Source organism: Ursus arctos, unplaced genomic scaffold (assembly GCF_023065955.2).
Source record: "Ursus arctos isolate Adak ecotype North America unplaced genomic scaffold, UrsArc2.0 scaffold_5, whole genome shotgun sequence".
Lineage (NCBI taxonomy): Eukaryota > Metazoa > Chordata > Mammalia > Carnivora > Ursidae > Ursus > Ursus arctos.
The window spans coordinates 12,802,187-12,818,538 of record NW_026623067.1 but is presented as its reverse complement, the minus strand read 5'-3'; the positions used below and the strand labels follow the sequence as shown (position 1 = coordinate 12,818,538).

The 16,352-nt window shown below is 39.7% G+C and overlaps 2 protein-coding genes across 2 annotated transcripts; one reads left to right on the top strand and one right to left on the bottom strand.

The window, feature by feature from the left end:
- Positions 1 to 7,684: 7,684 nt before the first annotated feature.
- Positions 7,685 to 8,617, top strand: LOC113261942 (olfactory receptor 10). The gene has a single exon (XM_026508243.3). The coding sequence runs from the start codon at positions 7,685 to 7,687 to the stop codon at positions 8,615 to 8,617; it is 933 nt and encodes a 310-aa protein (XP_026364028.1).
- A 5,905-nt stretch (positions 8,618 to 14,522) lies between these two features.
- On the bottom strand, positions 14,523 to 14,954 carry LOC113261473 (60S ribosomal protein L21-like). The gene has a single exon (XM_044387267.3). The coding sequence runs from the start codon at positions 14,952 to 14,954 to the stop codon at positions 14,523 to 14,525; it is 432 nt and encodes a 143-aa protein (XP_044243202.3).
- Positions 14,955 to 16,352: the final 1,398 nt, after the last annotated feature.

Below are 16,352 nucleotides of genomic sequence, written 5' to 3'. Positions count from 1 at the left end.
ATGAATTATTTTTCAGGGCCTTCTCTTTGGAACCTTCTCACTCAAATCCTGGCTTTCTTAGGAGCTTAACCTCCAATTTGTCTCTTTGGTTCCATGAAGTCATCAAAAGCTCTTCTGGCTTCTCTATTCCTTGGAAAAGGTTTTCAATACATTCATAGTTTTTGTCTCATGTCAATGGTTGGAATAATTCCCATGGGGAAAATTTTCTCATAAATTGTTAGACCACAACCATGCAGTTCTTTCTACTCTATGATCTGAGTTTTTCAAATCCTGGTCATGAACAGTTTCCTCAAAGATTTGTTTTGTTTTGTTTAATTTTTAGTTTTTCTGGGTTACAGTATTGTTCTTCTAAAATTACTCTTATCGCAGCCAGAAGCAGAAGTCTGTATTCACTATTTCTGACAAATACTTATCCTGTTTTAAGTATTTTGTTATTTTTCAGTTTTTTACTTCCTTTTTAACACCATCACCACAAAAATGATTTTCAGGGATGTGATATTCAGGATTTTGTTCTAAAATTACATAGTTTTGGTGGGGTAACTCATTGATGCTTATGAACTATACTAATAACTTACTAATTTGTGCTTAACAAAGTCCACAGATGAGATTATGTGGACTTTGGCTAATATGTTAATTAAAATTTTTAGAAGAACCCAGAGACAAAGTGTTCTTTTAGACTAAAAAATATTCTGGATGATGGGTATAATGTAAATTTCCCAAGAGGCAAAGGAACTTTCTATCTGCCCAACATATTTATTGAACATATTCCAGTCCCAGCAACTTCCACTGAGCAGAGATCAAGCCAAAGCATCTGTTTTTATTTTCATTTTCCCCTTGTTTCTCTTGTTTTGGACTATCAACATGCTAATTGATACCCCAGACATACAAAATAGCATGGATATAAGCACCTCTTGTTGGGTGTAGTTATCGGGAAGTCTTAAATGCCAGCAGGGAATAATGTTCAATTTATGAGAAGCATAGTTATTTGTGATTTCCTCTTTATGTTCTTCATGGACTGGACCAGTGTCTGTAGGATGATTCTCTTGTACAAACACTGAAAGAAAATTCAAGACATGAGCAAGAGCAAGCACACACAGATATCCTTCTCAAAGAAGAAAGCCTCACAAACTATCCTCTGCCTTGTGGCATGTTCTGTTTTTATTTCTATAGGCAATTCTTTCTTCATTGAACTCTTGGTATTTACACAAGAATCTTACTTGGCAGGGCATTAGCGTCTTCTCTGCAGTTACCCAACCCTCTGCCCTTTGATACTCATCCATAGTAACAGCAGAATTCCCAAATTCTGAGCTGCTCTTACTAGGATTAAGACCTCTCAGCTTATAAAGTAATTATGGTTGCCACACCCAGACTTTTTGTTGCATCTGAAGATTCCATGAGGAGAAGACTTCCATTTCATGGTGAGAGCCTGCTTTGAGAATTTAATGTTGACTGGCTTCTTTTACTTAAAAATATGAATTTAAGCTTCATCCATTTCTTTGCTTGGTAGTCCTTTTAAAAAACTGCTGAATGGTATTCCACTGTACAGATGTACCACTTTATTTATCATTCACCTATTGAAGGACATCTTGCACACTCCTCATTTTGGAGGGTTGTCAATAAAGCTGGTAGCAACAGGGATGCATGGGTGGCTCAGTTGGCTAAGTGTCTGCCTTTGGCTCAGGTGATGATCTCAGGGTCCTGGGAGTGAGTCCCATATCAGGTTCCCTGCTCAGTGGGGAACATGCTTCTCCCTCTGCCTGTCACTCCCTCTGCTTGTGCTCTCTCTCTCTGTCAAATAAATAAATAAAATCTTTAAAAAAAAGCACTGGTATCAGCAATCACATGGTTTTTGTGTGGGCATAAAGTTTGAAATCTGGTAAATACCTAGTACCGTGATTGCTGGATTACATAGTAAGTCAATGTACAGCTGGGCCTTTTATGTTTTAAACTGAAAATATTATTTGACTGAATCCAACTGAATTTTTAAAAACTAGATGTCTGCATAGTGAGTGAATACTACCCCCCTAGTCTCAATCCAGAGGAAATTATTATATGGTAATGAAGGATATACTAATTTTTATTGGGTAAATTGAAGGATGTAACAGAAAACATTTTTTAGCCCAGCTTTATTTTATTGTTTCTCCCTCAAACTATCTTATTTGTGTAAATTCAGCCAAAAATCACTGCTATAAGTATCATACTTCTTAATAGTAGTAGTAAAAAAATGACAAGCTCTTACAAATAGGGAGTCTGCCTCATTTAATTTCCTTTTCTTCTGTTCTCCAACAGTGTCTAGTTATTCTTCCTTCTATTCAGACTACTAAAATGCTGGGAACTGTATAAATACTGCTAAGCATTTAATAACACATTTATTAACTAGATATTTTTAAACTTCAGAGGACATGTGGAGCAACAGGCTTTAGTGCCTCAGTAAGTTCATCCTCTTCGCTACTTATCCCTTCTCCCCAGGGCCTCTCACTATCTCACAGTAATTGATCACTTAGGGGCTCTTCCTTCAGAGATGTTTTTGCAGAGTAAACAAGTGAAGGTTGCAGTGGATGTGAAACATGGGGTCATCACACTTCTCAAAGCTCCCTGGGTACTTACTATAAAAGCTGCCTGCAACTACAAACTAAGTCTTTTGAACAGGGAGAAAGAACTCCCAGCCACCACGTTAAATCAACGTCTTCTGGGTCTTTGCGCACAATGGACAGGCTTTCAGCTGAGAAGTGCCAGAAACTGATTTAGCTTATAGAAACTCTAGGTATACTAGATATACATTACCCTTGATCCATTCCCCACCCACTCCTTTTTCAAAGACTCAGAATAATGTCTTTTTCCCACTCCTGGGAGGGAAATGAGAAGAGGATGAGGACATGATTTGGGTGCATATAAGCATTTCTGAGGGCGGGACAAAGCCAAATAGTTTGTGGGCTAAAGCAGAAAAGAGTAATAGGAAGAGAAGCAAAGGAGGGTGCTGGCAGTTTTTGTCAAATCCCACTTTGTGTCCTTGGTCCTAATATGCTGTTGTGGCAGATAAGTTTTATTCAGTCTGAAGGCTTGATAGTCTTGGCAAGGAGAATACTCAGTTCTGCATCTTGCTGCTTTGGCAGTTACTTTATTTATAGTAGGGAGATGAGACCTGTGTGTCTGAGAGAGCCCTAGCATTGCTTCCCTTCTCTACCCAAGAATTCAGATTTCTTGCCCACAGTAGGTCTTTAAGTGGATGATAAAGAGCTTGACAAGAACATGACTTTTAACACATCAGACTGAAAAATGTGTGTGAAGGTGAGTATTGTTTCTTTACCTTCAATCTCTCTGGATGCAGGGTTGTAGCTGGGAAGGACTGAAAAGCCAAGACATAGTTCTCACGAGTGCCCAAATTAGACTTTCTACACTGGCATAAAACTGGATCATTAATGCTTTTAAGGTTCTAGGAAGTCGTTGTTTTTGTCGCTGTTTTTTAATTAAAAGGACACTTCAGCGAATAAAGATGACACCTGATGTTGAACTCTTGATCTTTCCTTTCCTCTTTCTACAATCCTGAGTGGTCAGGATTGGCAATAGTTTTGTTGAATGACTGGCAGCTCTTCCCTTCACTCTGCACTCAGTAAAGTGCCTGGTATGTGCCAGGCACTGAAAGCGATAACTACAGAGGGATTATATGCATAGCCACCTACATTAATACCGGCACTATTGTATGATAGTTTAGTGTTCATGAACTTTGGAACCAGTGAGTTCTGACTTTGAGTCCTAGTTCTACCATATATTGGGGATGTGGACTAGGCTTTAGGACTAAGTTACCATAGGCTTTAGTTTTCTATTTTGTAAAATGGGACAATAATGATAACAAGTTCAGAGATTACATATGAATATAAGAGGAGGCAATATACATGAAGCCCTTTGTAGATTGCAAGCTTGAGAAATGTTACCATTATTCCTATTATTCCATTTTATTAATTGTTGAGTAGATAACAGTTTAATGTTCATGTATATAATCTTTTTGATTTTCAAGATGACCCTATGAAAAAAATATTATGATATTGTTATTTTCATATTGCAGATGAGTAAACCAAGACCCACAAAAGTTAAAGACCTTCCCAAGTTTACACATGTAGTAAGTGGTTGAGCCAAAGTCCTCTTGATTTCATGTTTAATGCTCTAGACTCTACATTATAGCCTGTTCAAGTTCTCTGAGTCAGTTCAAATAGGAATCACTTAGTGAACTCATCCATCATTGATTATGATGAGTTTAATATCATTCTTTCCTTTATCAAATTTTAGCAAACCTGTCCAACTCCCTGATGAAGTCATTCCTCTTATTCCAATTAATCCTTTTCTCTTCACCATTACCACTTTCCTCTTGTCTCCTTATTCTCCCCATGGAGAATCTGAACAGTTTCCTATGAGAGAGATGCTGCGTGGTAGTTCATTTTGTGGTTCAATTACCATGATATAAAAAAGTAAAAAGCAGCTGTCAGATTATTTTTATTACGGCTGTCTCTTGTAATATTTAAAGACTTCAAAGTGGTCAAAACAAATGAATTGAGTTTTCTCCACCTGTATATGGGCTTTTGTCCCATGTTTCTGTTTGCCAAATTCATATTGCTCAGATGTATAATATATGCCAAGCCCACTTCCAGGAAGAACATGAAATGATTTGCAATCAAAAGCATAGGAACCTGCAGAGTCTTCACAGGGTCTGGAGTTGATGGAGCCATAGAGTCACATGATGGCAAGACTTTGGTTTAGGCAATGGATGTATGGAGTTCAATCTCAAATGGCCACAGACAGTAGATGGGGTAAGGTGGTTGTGTGAGGCAGGGTGGGGTGGGGAGATGGACAATAGTGAGGACTGGGAACTGGAGAGGAATGTCTGCTTAAAATTTACCTCCAGCAAATTAGCATCTTAGATGAATATTGGCTTGGTGCTACTGGTCACCAATTTTTAAATGAGATACTAGAAAATATAATTAAAAAATGAAATCCCCCAATTTTAAAAGTTTTATGTGAGGCAAACAAAATATGAGTTTCTAGTTTTGGTTCAAAGGTCACATACTTAAGATCTTTGGACAGATATTAACTGACTATACACTTGTCACTTGCCAGACATTTGACAACTGATGGAGATTTAATAATGGACAAGAGACACTCCTCTTTTTCCATTGTCACATCTCTGAGCTCTGTCCCCAGGGTGTCTGAGAAACCAATATTTCACTTATAAAGTGGCTCTCCCATTACATCCCGTGTGTATCCCCCTTGCTTCTGTGCAATCCCAAATCACTCCCCATCAATTTTCCTTCCCCTAGCTTCTCACCTTCTTGCTTTAATTTTCATTGCGAGTTTTTAAATATAAGCATAAATTAGTAAAAAAATTATTCACCCTTCCATTATATAAATCCTTCCCCATCAAATTTGTTTAAACATTGGTTCTAATGAAGCAAACTGATTGTGAACAGAGACACAAAGAGCATTGTATATACACCAGTGCCCCACCCTTACGATCTCAATATGCTCAGTCCAAAGGCATGAAGAGTGCAGTTAATAACCTGCATGCCAATGGAGAGATAAGATACTGTTGCCAGGAGGAGCTAGTATCACTAAGAAAAAGTCTTTCTTAATTCAATATGATTAATGAAGGGGAAAATACAATTGGAAAGACCTGGATATCTCAAAACTTACTGAAGTCAGTGGCAATCTATCTTGAAGACAATCCTATGAATTATTTCTGTTTAACAGAAGAGGGACAACTCGAGAAGTCACAGAAAGAATCAAGGTGGAAATTATTAATGACAGATGGAAATAACCTTTTGCCTATTTGATTTCTCCTTTAACTTCTATTCAAGTAGATTGAATTTTGTTATCTAATTCTGGTTTCTTTCTTGGTACCTTTATTTATAATTCCTGCCTAAAACAAGTGCTTAAATTACTTTACCCTCTAACTCATTTATTTGAGATCTGTTGCCTTACTATCACTCAATTTTCCTGAAAGGTATCTACAGAAGCTACTCCAAAAAAGTGGGTGTCCCACAAAATTTTGTCTCTCAAAACTGAGTGTCCCACTGCCTCTGGTACATAAGAACCAGTACTTTAAAATGAATCTCGCTGCCTTATATTTGGCTCAAATGTTAAAGAGGTTGTGAAAGATACAATCATATGTAGAATTTATAAGAAAATGATTTTTTAAATGGTTTTATGATTCTTGGACTAGTCATTCACAGTAGTTTCCTCCACATAGCAAATTAAATAGGTCAAGAGAGTAGAGAGGAGGATGCCTGGGTGGCTCAGTCAGTTAAGTGTCTGCCTTTGGCTCAGGTCACTCTCTCTCTCTCCCTCTCAAATAAATAAAATCTTTAAAAAAAAAGAGAGAGAGAGTAGAGAAGAGGAGAGAGAATTCATGAAGATTCCTTTGGACTGAGCAGTAGTCTGAGTCTGAAACCACCCCTTTCAAACAGGAAAGGGTGTGTTTTCTTTTTTAAAGATTTTATTTATTTATTTGACAGAGAGAGACAGCCAGCGAAAGAGGGAACACAAGCAGGGGGAGTGGGAGAGGAAGAAGCAGGCTCCCAGCGGAGGAGCCTGATGTGGGGCTCGATCCCAGAACACCGGGATCACGCCCTGAGCCAAAGGCAGACGCTAACGACTGTGCCACCCAGGCGCCCCAGGAAAGGGTGTTTTGAAGTATCTGCCCCATCACATCAATAGGTGTGCAGGTGGGAGACTTCAAAAGAGCTACTTGGGCATTTTAGTAAATGCACATTTTAATTGGAAGGGAGCAGAGTGAACCAAATCAGAAATTCTGGGGGATGAGAGAAGAGCCAACAGCTATTACAGTGGTGGATTCAAGAAAGTCTTGGCTGCTGCAATGGTTTTGAGACAAATGATGAAAGGGACATTTGTCTGTGTTGGAGGAGGGCCACAGTGAAGGGAGAGCTAGCGCAGGGTTGTCCCCAGTCTAATCCAGTAATGCCATCAGAGGGACAAATGGATCAAGTAGCACGATGCTGGGAGAGAATGCTGGATCTGCAGAGTCTACAAAGGGTGATGTAAGCTTCACAGGAGGAAGATGCACCAGCCCAGGCTGGGAACCTGCAGGCCTGTTGTCCCAGTAAGGAGGCTTCTAAGAACCTGAACTTTTCCCATGAGAGAAGAGGCAGCTCTTTAAATACCTCCTAGGCTCAGATTGGGAGAGTAAGAACTGTTTTGTAACTTTCCCTCCCCCCATGCATGGCCCAAACAGGAGGACCCTATGGCCACTGCTGACATGCTGGTAGGGAAGGGGCAGGGAGAGAGAGAAGCTGCCCAGAGCTCCTCTCTCAAGCACAAGGGGTCATCAGGAAGGAGTCCTAGCTGGGGAGAGGACGAGACTGAATGTTAAATGACCTTATGAGTTTTTAGTATTCATAGGATCGGGCTGTCAAATTAGTGAACTTAGATGCTGTTTATGTTTATAACTGAAATTGGTTGTGATACATTTATTACTGTGGACATCATGGACCTGCAGGAGTTTTCATCCAACTGCAGGGGAAAAATAAGATGGAAAGGACAAAAGGAAACAAAAACGTAGAATTTACGTCACATCTAAGGACCACCCTTGTCCCTTAAATCCATTATGTGTATTAATTACCCACTTATTATTCTTAAATCCCACTGCAGAGGGTGCAGTGATAGGGCTGAAGAGGAGATGGAAACAGCTAATGACAGCACAGGTGGGGATTTCATCTTAGTGGGCTTCTCTGAGCGGCCTGAGTTAGAGCTCATTCTCTCCCTCTTTGTCTTGACATTCTACACCATAACCCTTGTGGGCAACGTGGCCATCATCCTGCTTTCTATCCTGGACACTGGACTTCACACACCCATGTACTTCTTCCTTAGAAACCTCTCTGTGCTTGACCTCTGCTTCACCACCAGCATTGTGCCCCAGATGCTGGTGAACATGTGGGGAGGCAACAAGAAGATCAGCTATGCCGGCTGCATGGTCCAGTACTGGGTGGCCTTGGCACTTGGCTCCACTGAGTGTGTGCTCCTTGCAGTGATGGCAATAGACCGCTATGTTGCAGTTTGCTGGCCTCTGCGCTATGCTTCTATCATGCACCCCAGGCTGTGTCACCTCCTGGCAGCAGCTTCCTGGTCCTCTGGTTTTGCCAATTCCTTTCTACAGTCCTCAATGGCTATGGTGCTCCCTCGATGTGGAAACCGGCATGTGGACCACTTCTTTTGTGAACTGTTGATCATTGTTAAACTCTCCTGTGTGGATACTGGCCCGACGGAATCTAAAATGTTTATTGCCCGGCTAATCATCCTAGGCATGCCTGTCTCCATCATCCTGACCACTTATGTGTGCATCGCCAGGGCAGTAGTAAAAATGCGCTCAGCAGAAGGAAGGAAAAAGGCCTTTGGGACCTGTGCCTCCCACCTCATGGTAGTGTCACTCTTCTATGGGACCATTATGTTTTTGTATCTGCAGCCCAAGGACAACTACTCCCAGGACCAGAGCAAAGCACTGGCAGTGCTGTACATGATCCTTGCGCCCACACTCAACCCTCTGATCTACACACTGAGGAATAAGGATGTGAAGAAAGCAGTCAGGAGGGTATTAGGGAAGGAGCAGGTGTAGGGAGATCGAGAGTGGGAAGAACAGGTGAGGCAACCACTGGACACATATGTGGGGTCTACCTGTTTTAACTGCACTTGTTTCACCTTTCTGTGAGGGAATTGGGAAATCTGCTGTGTTCTATCTACTAGCTATTTCTGGGATCCTTACAGGGTGGGCACTCACCAGAAGGAAACTTAACCATTCCTAAAGGAACCTCTGGCCAAGGCAATCCTCACTGGCAAGTAATTCTGTGTCCCACTGTTGATGCTTTCCTATTTTCAATGCATAGTCACTAACTAATTCAAATGCCACCAAGTATATATCTAGATGTTATAATAACACCAACGATAATTCTACTACATTTATTAAGGAGCTACATGGCCATAGAAGCCGCTTCATTTTCTCCATCGCCACCTTCACTGCACCATCATCAAAACTATCAAGCATAGTCAACTAGGGAGGATTTAGTCAGTAACATATGGCACAATACTTGCCCATCATGAATAAATATATGGAGAACAAGAACAAAAGAACAAAAGACAAGTAGACAGAGATTACACAGTTTACCAAAGATTCCTGTTTCTTAGGACTGAAAGGAATACCATGACTATTCAAGGCAAGGCTGTAGAACATGTCAAATTCCACCTAATTTAGAACAGTTTTAGAGGAGGTGTTCGAATAACAGAAATAAACACATTTGCTTGCTGGATATATAAGACAGTCTATAAATTTCAAAATTACAACAATGATAACTGAATAAAGAGAACTGTTAGTTAAGCAGAGACAAGGTAACTGATGTCATTGAGATTCTAATAGAATCTCTGCTTACCTTCTTAGAGAGAAGAGGAAAACCAAAAAGCACTATTTTGAGTAGGGAAGTGAAAGCAAAGGGAGTCATGGGGCTTGATTTGCATTGCTACATCCACATGGTTCTCACATGACCATGATCCCGTGGTTCCTAATCCATATTGGCATTAACAGGTTGCTCAGTCATTCATTCTGTGGCCCAATGTGGGACCCAAGTGCATCCTATCCTTCTGACATTTGGCTCAGCCTTTAATGGCGTATCCTTATAAGAGGGAGTCTCTGTTAATTAAAGTGGGACTTGAGAAAAACATCCTCTCATTCCCAGAAGAACACAGCCTTTTCTTATGTGGCAGCTCTGGGTGTCATGCTATTATGCCTAGCTAATGATAGACTGAAAGCTTTACTTCTGTACTTCTTAAATTGTTCATCCATGTGCTTAGAAAGGAGCCTAACACTCTGTAAATAATCAATAAATATGGGTTGAATGAATGAATGAATGAATGAAAATGGTGAGATGTCCACACAAGATGGCAGCACAGTTTAGAATACCTCTGAGACACCTTTGTGGAGTTATAGGCAACATTTCATTCTATACCATGGACACTTTGCATTGGCAAGTGACTGAACGTGCAGATTGAAAAAATAAAATTATCATACATATAACAGGCTACAGCCATATCTACTAAACTCTACTGTAACAACCACACTGAAACACAATAGTGAGGGATTAGTCCAAATATAAATCATTGCTTTAAAGGAGAAAAAGAAATGGCTGCAGTGTTTTTCATCAGCTTTTCAATTAAAGCAGTTGTTCTCAACATGAGGCAGTTTTGCCCCACACCCCCATTGCAGGGGACACTTGGCAATGTCTGGAGACATTTTTGGTGGTCGCAGCCTAGGAGGGAGGGATTACTGGCAACTAGTAAGTAGAGGCCCGGGATGCTGCTAAACATTGTACAATGCACAGGATAGTCTCCCACAACAAAGAATTATCCAGCCCAAAATGTCAACAGTACTGAAGTTGGAAGCCCTGAATTAGAGAAATAAATATTATGGATGGTCTCATTTATGAAGGCAAGTGTATTCATAACAGTGAGGTAAGTTGATATCTGAATTTTTAAATTCTTTTATTTTATTTTTAATATTTTTTATTATATTATGTTAGTCACCATACAATATCTGAATTTTTATGAAGTCATTGATCACCTGTGTCAGGAAGGGTCTAACTAGGAAAATAGAAACAACTTAAGTATTTACGATGGAGGCTATTTAATGCAGAACATTGGTGTCCCAAGTGATAAAAGGGCTGCAAATCCAAACAGGAGATATTGAGGAAACCCTGAGATTAGTAACAGTATGAAGCTGCTAACATCCCTACACTTGAGATAAAAGAAGTTGGTATTAGTAGAACCCAAGGAGTAGGGTCATCTCGAAGAAACTGCAGCCAGCATGGCAAACTGGTCTTGCAGGAGCTCGAGCAGCTTTTCACTGCTGCTGCCTGAGGCGCCACCTGAAGCAAAATGGGAGATAGTACTAGCTCACCTTATCCCTTCATTCTCTCCTCCAATATTCTGTGGATATGGGAACTAAGAAAATGCAGCCTACAGGGTCATTAGCACCTCATCGCACCAGCTCTACCCCACCACAAACTGGCTAGATCAGGGAAGGGCAATAAATGTATCTGGAGACCAATAGGCTTGGGGTTGGCACAATTAATCCTTAGTTCAGTCTGCATACATTCTCACATTCTGTGAGTATTTCTCTCTCATAGGAAATTCAGGCCTTCAGCTTAGGATAGGCAACTCCCTACCTCTTTCCAGCAAGAGGCCCACTCTCCTGTCAGTTATGTGTCCATCTCAAGTCATTATGTGCCCATCTCAAGTCCATTACTTCAGGTAATACACTGTCCTTTTCATCTAGTCTGAGTAACTTCTCAGGGTCTGATGGTCTACAAATGAAATAGAAAATAATTGGTTAGGGGTGCCTGGGTGGCACAGCGGTTAAGCGTCTGCCTTCAGCTCAGGGCGTGATCCCGGCATTATGGGATCGAGCCCCACATCAGGCTCTTCCCCTATGAGCCTGCTTCTTCCTCTCCCACTCCCCCTGCTTGTGTTCCCTCTCTCGCTGGCTGTCTCTCTCTCTCTGTCGAATGAATAAATAAAATCTTTAAAAAAAAAAAAAGAAAATAATTGGTTAATATATACATAAAAATATCCATTACAGCCACAGTCTTCATTGATGTAATGGGTCATGAGGCCACTGCTGGTATTGGTTTCAATCACATTATTTTATGACCCAGTTCATGTTACTTTGCTTTCAACCACTACCTGGTAAGTTGTACCAGACTTTTGTTTCTAGAGGTTATGAAGCCTTTGTTGGGCTGTCATAGTTTTTGAATGATGCTAACTATCAAACATGGCAGTACTAAGACTCACCGAGAGAATTCCATGGGTTCCAAACATAGTGTTGCTTCTCCTCATTGTGTAGCAACCAGCTTATTCCCCTTGATAATTGGGATTATTTGCCCCACATAAGAAATTAATTTTCTTAACTAATTCTCAGTTCAATGGCATCATGGCATGAGGTCCCACAATACCAGGTGAAGTCATAACCATTGATGTGCCTTCTGGTGAACACATTTATCTTTTAAAAGGGAACTAAGACCTCAAGAGCAGAAGAGGAAAGAAAAGCTGAAGTGAGATATTAGGTGGTGAGAGTGTTCACATTCATTTCTGCTCCTTGGTTCCTGAGCCTATGTATTCTGTATTTGGGAAAAAAGTACACCAGATATACAAAGCATATAATACATGATATATAATACCCATAAGGATGTTATATCCAAGCTGATGAGATAATATTTTTCAGTAGGTCATCCAAATCTACCAAGGCTACCTACTTCTAGGTACTGTGTTGCATGGAAAGAACAATACCTTTTATGGACGCTGAGCCATTGTCACATTTTATTATGCTGAAATGAGTTTGGGAGGGTGCTATGTGGAATACCATGATGATGAATGAGGCATTCCTAAAGTCCACAGATAATGATGCAGAAGCATAGCAGAGAGGGAAGGCAAATCCATATGTAGAATATGTCCTGTTATAATTATGACAATTTTTATGTTGGAAGGGGACCAATGTCATAAACCTGCCCTCAGAGAGATTGCTTGAGGATTCAGAATGACAGATAGTTGTCGCTCCATGTGAACCTTTAGTCTTGGCAATTAAGGCACTCAGTTCTAGTGGTAGGCTGATCAGTGTGGTAAGGAAAAATCCATACCACTGAGCCAATGCATAGCCTCCATTCCCAGCCCCACTGCCAATTTATACACAGGTCCACTGAGTAACTCTTGGAGTGGCTGAGGAAAGAGGCTGACAGACATTCACATGCTCACAAATATTCTCAACTCCTGTGCCCATTCTGAAAGGTTTCTCCGTATATGCCCATTAACATCCCCAGGGCCCATTAACAATCTGGGAATTGTTTCTTGAAAATATAGGCAGAAGAGGATGTGACTTTGCACTGAAACCCTAAGACTTTTTGTGTTATATACCCATTGGGTTTTTTCAGAAGGTCTGTCCAGAATCCCTATTTTGCCCTGACTCATGAAACATTGGAATCGGATCTGATGGTTCTTAAAACCCAAGCGGCAGAGTGGTTTTTACTGCAGCCTAGATATGCTGTAAAGCCTTGGGACATCATACGGACTAATGGGGGAAAAAGTTGGAGCAACATAACCGAACGTGGTATATCTTGCATTCCAAATCCAAAGTGACTCAGCAATTACTGTGCCTCTTTCTTACAGGTAACTGTTTAAGATGAAGTAGGTTTTTTTCACTTTAGAGGAGATTTAGGGGATATCTTTACATGCTGTATATGAATGAGTGTTGCACTTCTTGATATGATAGTTCCTTGAAATTTCATGGGTCTTATCTCCCCCTGTTGTCATGCAAATATTTTATGAAGGCATAACATACTCACAATTTTGTGCACATCAGTTCCACCTGGCCTGAGATCATTAATTTAGTGGACCAGCACGACATATTGTGAGATTTCTATACGATCCACATTCCTATAGACTGTATTATAACAGAATGCAGAACAGTTGAGATAGCTCTGAGGAAAGACAGCACAGATATACTGGTGTACATGTCAAGTGATATTGTACTGTTTGTGATAATTCTTGCTGGTTTACATGAAGAAAAATCTCATTTTCCAGGGAAGGGACTATGTTGATTTGCTAAAGCAAAGATACAAAATCTTCCGCAGATGCTACAATTTTTGGAACTTCCTAATTAACTTTATGGTAATCCCTACTTGTTCCACAAGTATGGTGGCCTTGACATTAGATAAACAAACAAGTTAAATAGAAACAGGGTAGTGACGATCATTCTCGCATATTTGATGATGGCTTTAATCCCTGCAATTTTTTTCTCACAGTTGCAATATTGGTTTTTAATTATGATTTTGCTATGGAAAAATACTTTCAGGGACTTCAACTTAGTCCTTCTTACCATAGTAGCTCCCATTCTGTAAGAACCAACGTACGGTTATGTGAAAGATTATTTCCTCCAACTATGTATTTAAGACCAGGAGAAATAACCAAAGAATTAATCTGTGGATACACTAGACCCACTGTGACATGGATTTGGCCCAAACTCTATTTATCACATGACTTCTATAAGTTTCCACACTGGCCCTTCAAATCTGCATATTTTTCTTTGTCTAGTGCAGAGTCACCCTGGTCAGTAACTAACTGCAGATTCCTTTAAGGAAAGGTAAAGACCTCTATGCTTCATCTTCTTTCTTTAAAAAAATTTTTTTAAATTTAAATTCAATTTAACTAACATATACTGTATTAATAGTTTCAGAGGTAGAATTTATTGATTCATTAGTTGCATACAATACCCAGTGCTTGTTACATCAAGTGTTCTCCTTAATGCCCATCACCCAGTTATCCCATCCCCTATCCTTCTCCCCTCCATATGCTTCATTTTCTTAATCTGTTAAATGATAATACTTTTCTTTTCTTTCTTTTTTTTTTTTTTTTACAGTCTTGATGTCTTTTCTTTTTCTTATACTTATTGTACCATGAATTCATAGGGAATGGATTCCAGCAGCTCAGGCTCCTTTGGTGCTTACAAAGTGTGCTTCTCTGGGTGGAGTAGGCTGGAGGTTCAGTTGAATCCAAGTACCTATCTTTTGGGCTTCCTTCTTTTTCTGATCATTTTCCTTCACACACTTCAGGAAGTTATCTTGGCTCTTTGAGGGCTTAATATGCTCAATATGTACATTAATTCTCTTATCAAGTATCTCGTCCTTCACTTGTCTGTATACAAGGCCAACAGCATGCTGGGTGACACTGTAGACTCTTCCAGTTTTGCCATGGTAACATTTATGAAGCACTTCTTGAACAGTGCCCATTCCCTTGATGTCTACATCACCTTTCTTGTAGATTGGCATGTATGTGGCCAAAGGAACAATTCCATGTTTTCTAAAAGGCCTAGAGAACATACAGAGGGTGCCTCTTCTCTTTCCCTTTGTGTTGGTCATTTTGGCAAATTACTAGAAGATGGCAGTTCAGACCAAAAGGCAGTAACACTTCATTCAAAACAAAATTTTTTTGTCTTTAGTGTATTCCTATTACGACACTCTAATAATTAATGCTTTATGTAGTTGTCTTTTTTTTAAAAGTTTTCATTTGAATTCCAGTTAACATAAAGTGTAATATTAGTTTCAGGTGTTCAATATAGTGATTTAACACTTCCATATATCACCCAGTGCTCATCACAAGTGCACACCTTAATCCCCATCTCCTATTTCACCTATCCCCCAACCATCTCCCCTCTGATAACCATCGGATTGTTCTCCATGGTTAAGAGTCTGGTTCTTGATTTGTCTTTCTCTCTCCCTTTCTTATTTTTTCCCCTTTGCTCCTTTGTTTTGTTCTTCAATTCCACTTATGAGTGAAATCATATGGTATTTGCTTTCCTCTGACTGACTTCGGTTACCCTTATACTCTCTAGCTCATTCATTTCCATTCATTACAAATGGAAAGATTTCAGTCGTTTTTATGGCTAAGTAATGTTCCATTGTGTGTGTGTGTATATATACTGCATCTTTATCCATTCATCAGTCCATGGACACTTGGTCTGCTTTCTGTCTCTTGGTTATTGTAAATAATGCTGCTATAAACATAAGGATGCATGTATCTCTTTGAGTTAGTGTTCTTGTATTCTTTGGGTAAATACCTAGTAGTGCAATTGCTGGATAGTAGGGCATTTCTATTTTTAACTTTTTGAGGAACCTCCATACCGTTTTCCAGAATGGCTACACCAGTTTGCATTCACACCAACAGCAGAGGGTTCCCCTTTCCACATGCTTGCCAATACCTGTTGTTTCTTGTATTGTTGATTTTAGCCATTCTGACAGGTGTGAGGTGATATCTCACTGTAGTTTTGATTTGCATTTCCCTGATGATTCGTGATGACGAGCCTCTTTTCCATGTGTCTGTTGGCCATCTGTACATCTTCTTTGGAGAAATGTTTGTTCATATCTTTTGCCCATTTTTAAATTGGATTATTCATTTTGGGGGGGGTGAGTTTTATAAGTTCTTTATATATTTTGGATACTAACCCTTTTTCAGATAGGTCATTTGCAAGTATCTTCTCCCATTCCATAAGTTGTCTTTTAGTTTTGTTGGTTGTTTCCTTCACTGTTCAGGAGCTTTTTATTTTTATGTATTCCCAATAGTTTATTTTTGCTTCTGTTTATTGACAACGTCAAAGAGGTTACTACCTGTGTTCTCATCTAGGATTTTTATGGTTTCAGATCACTTATGTAGGTTTTGAATTTATTTTTGTGTACGGTGTCAGAAAGTGATCCAGTTTCATTCTTTTGTGTGTTGCTGTCCAGTTTTCCCAATACCATTTGTTGAAGAGACTGTCTTTT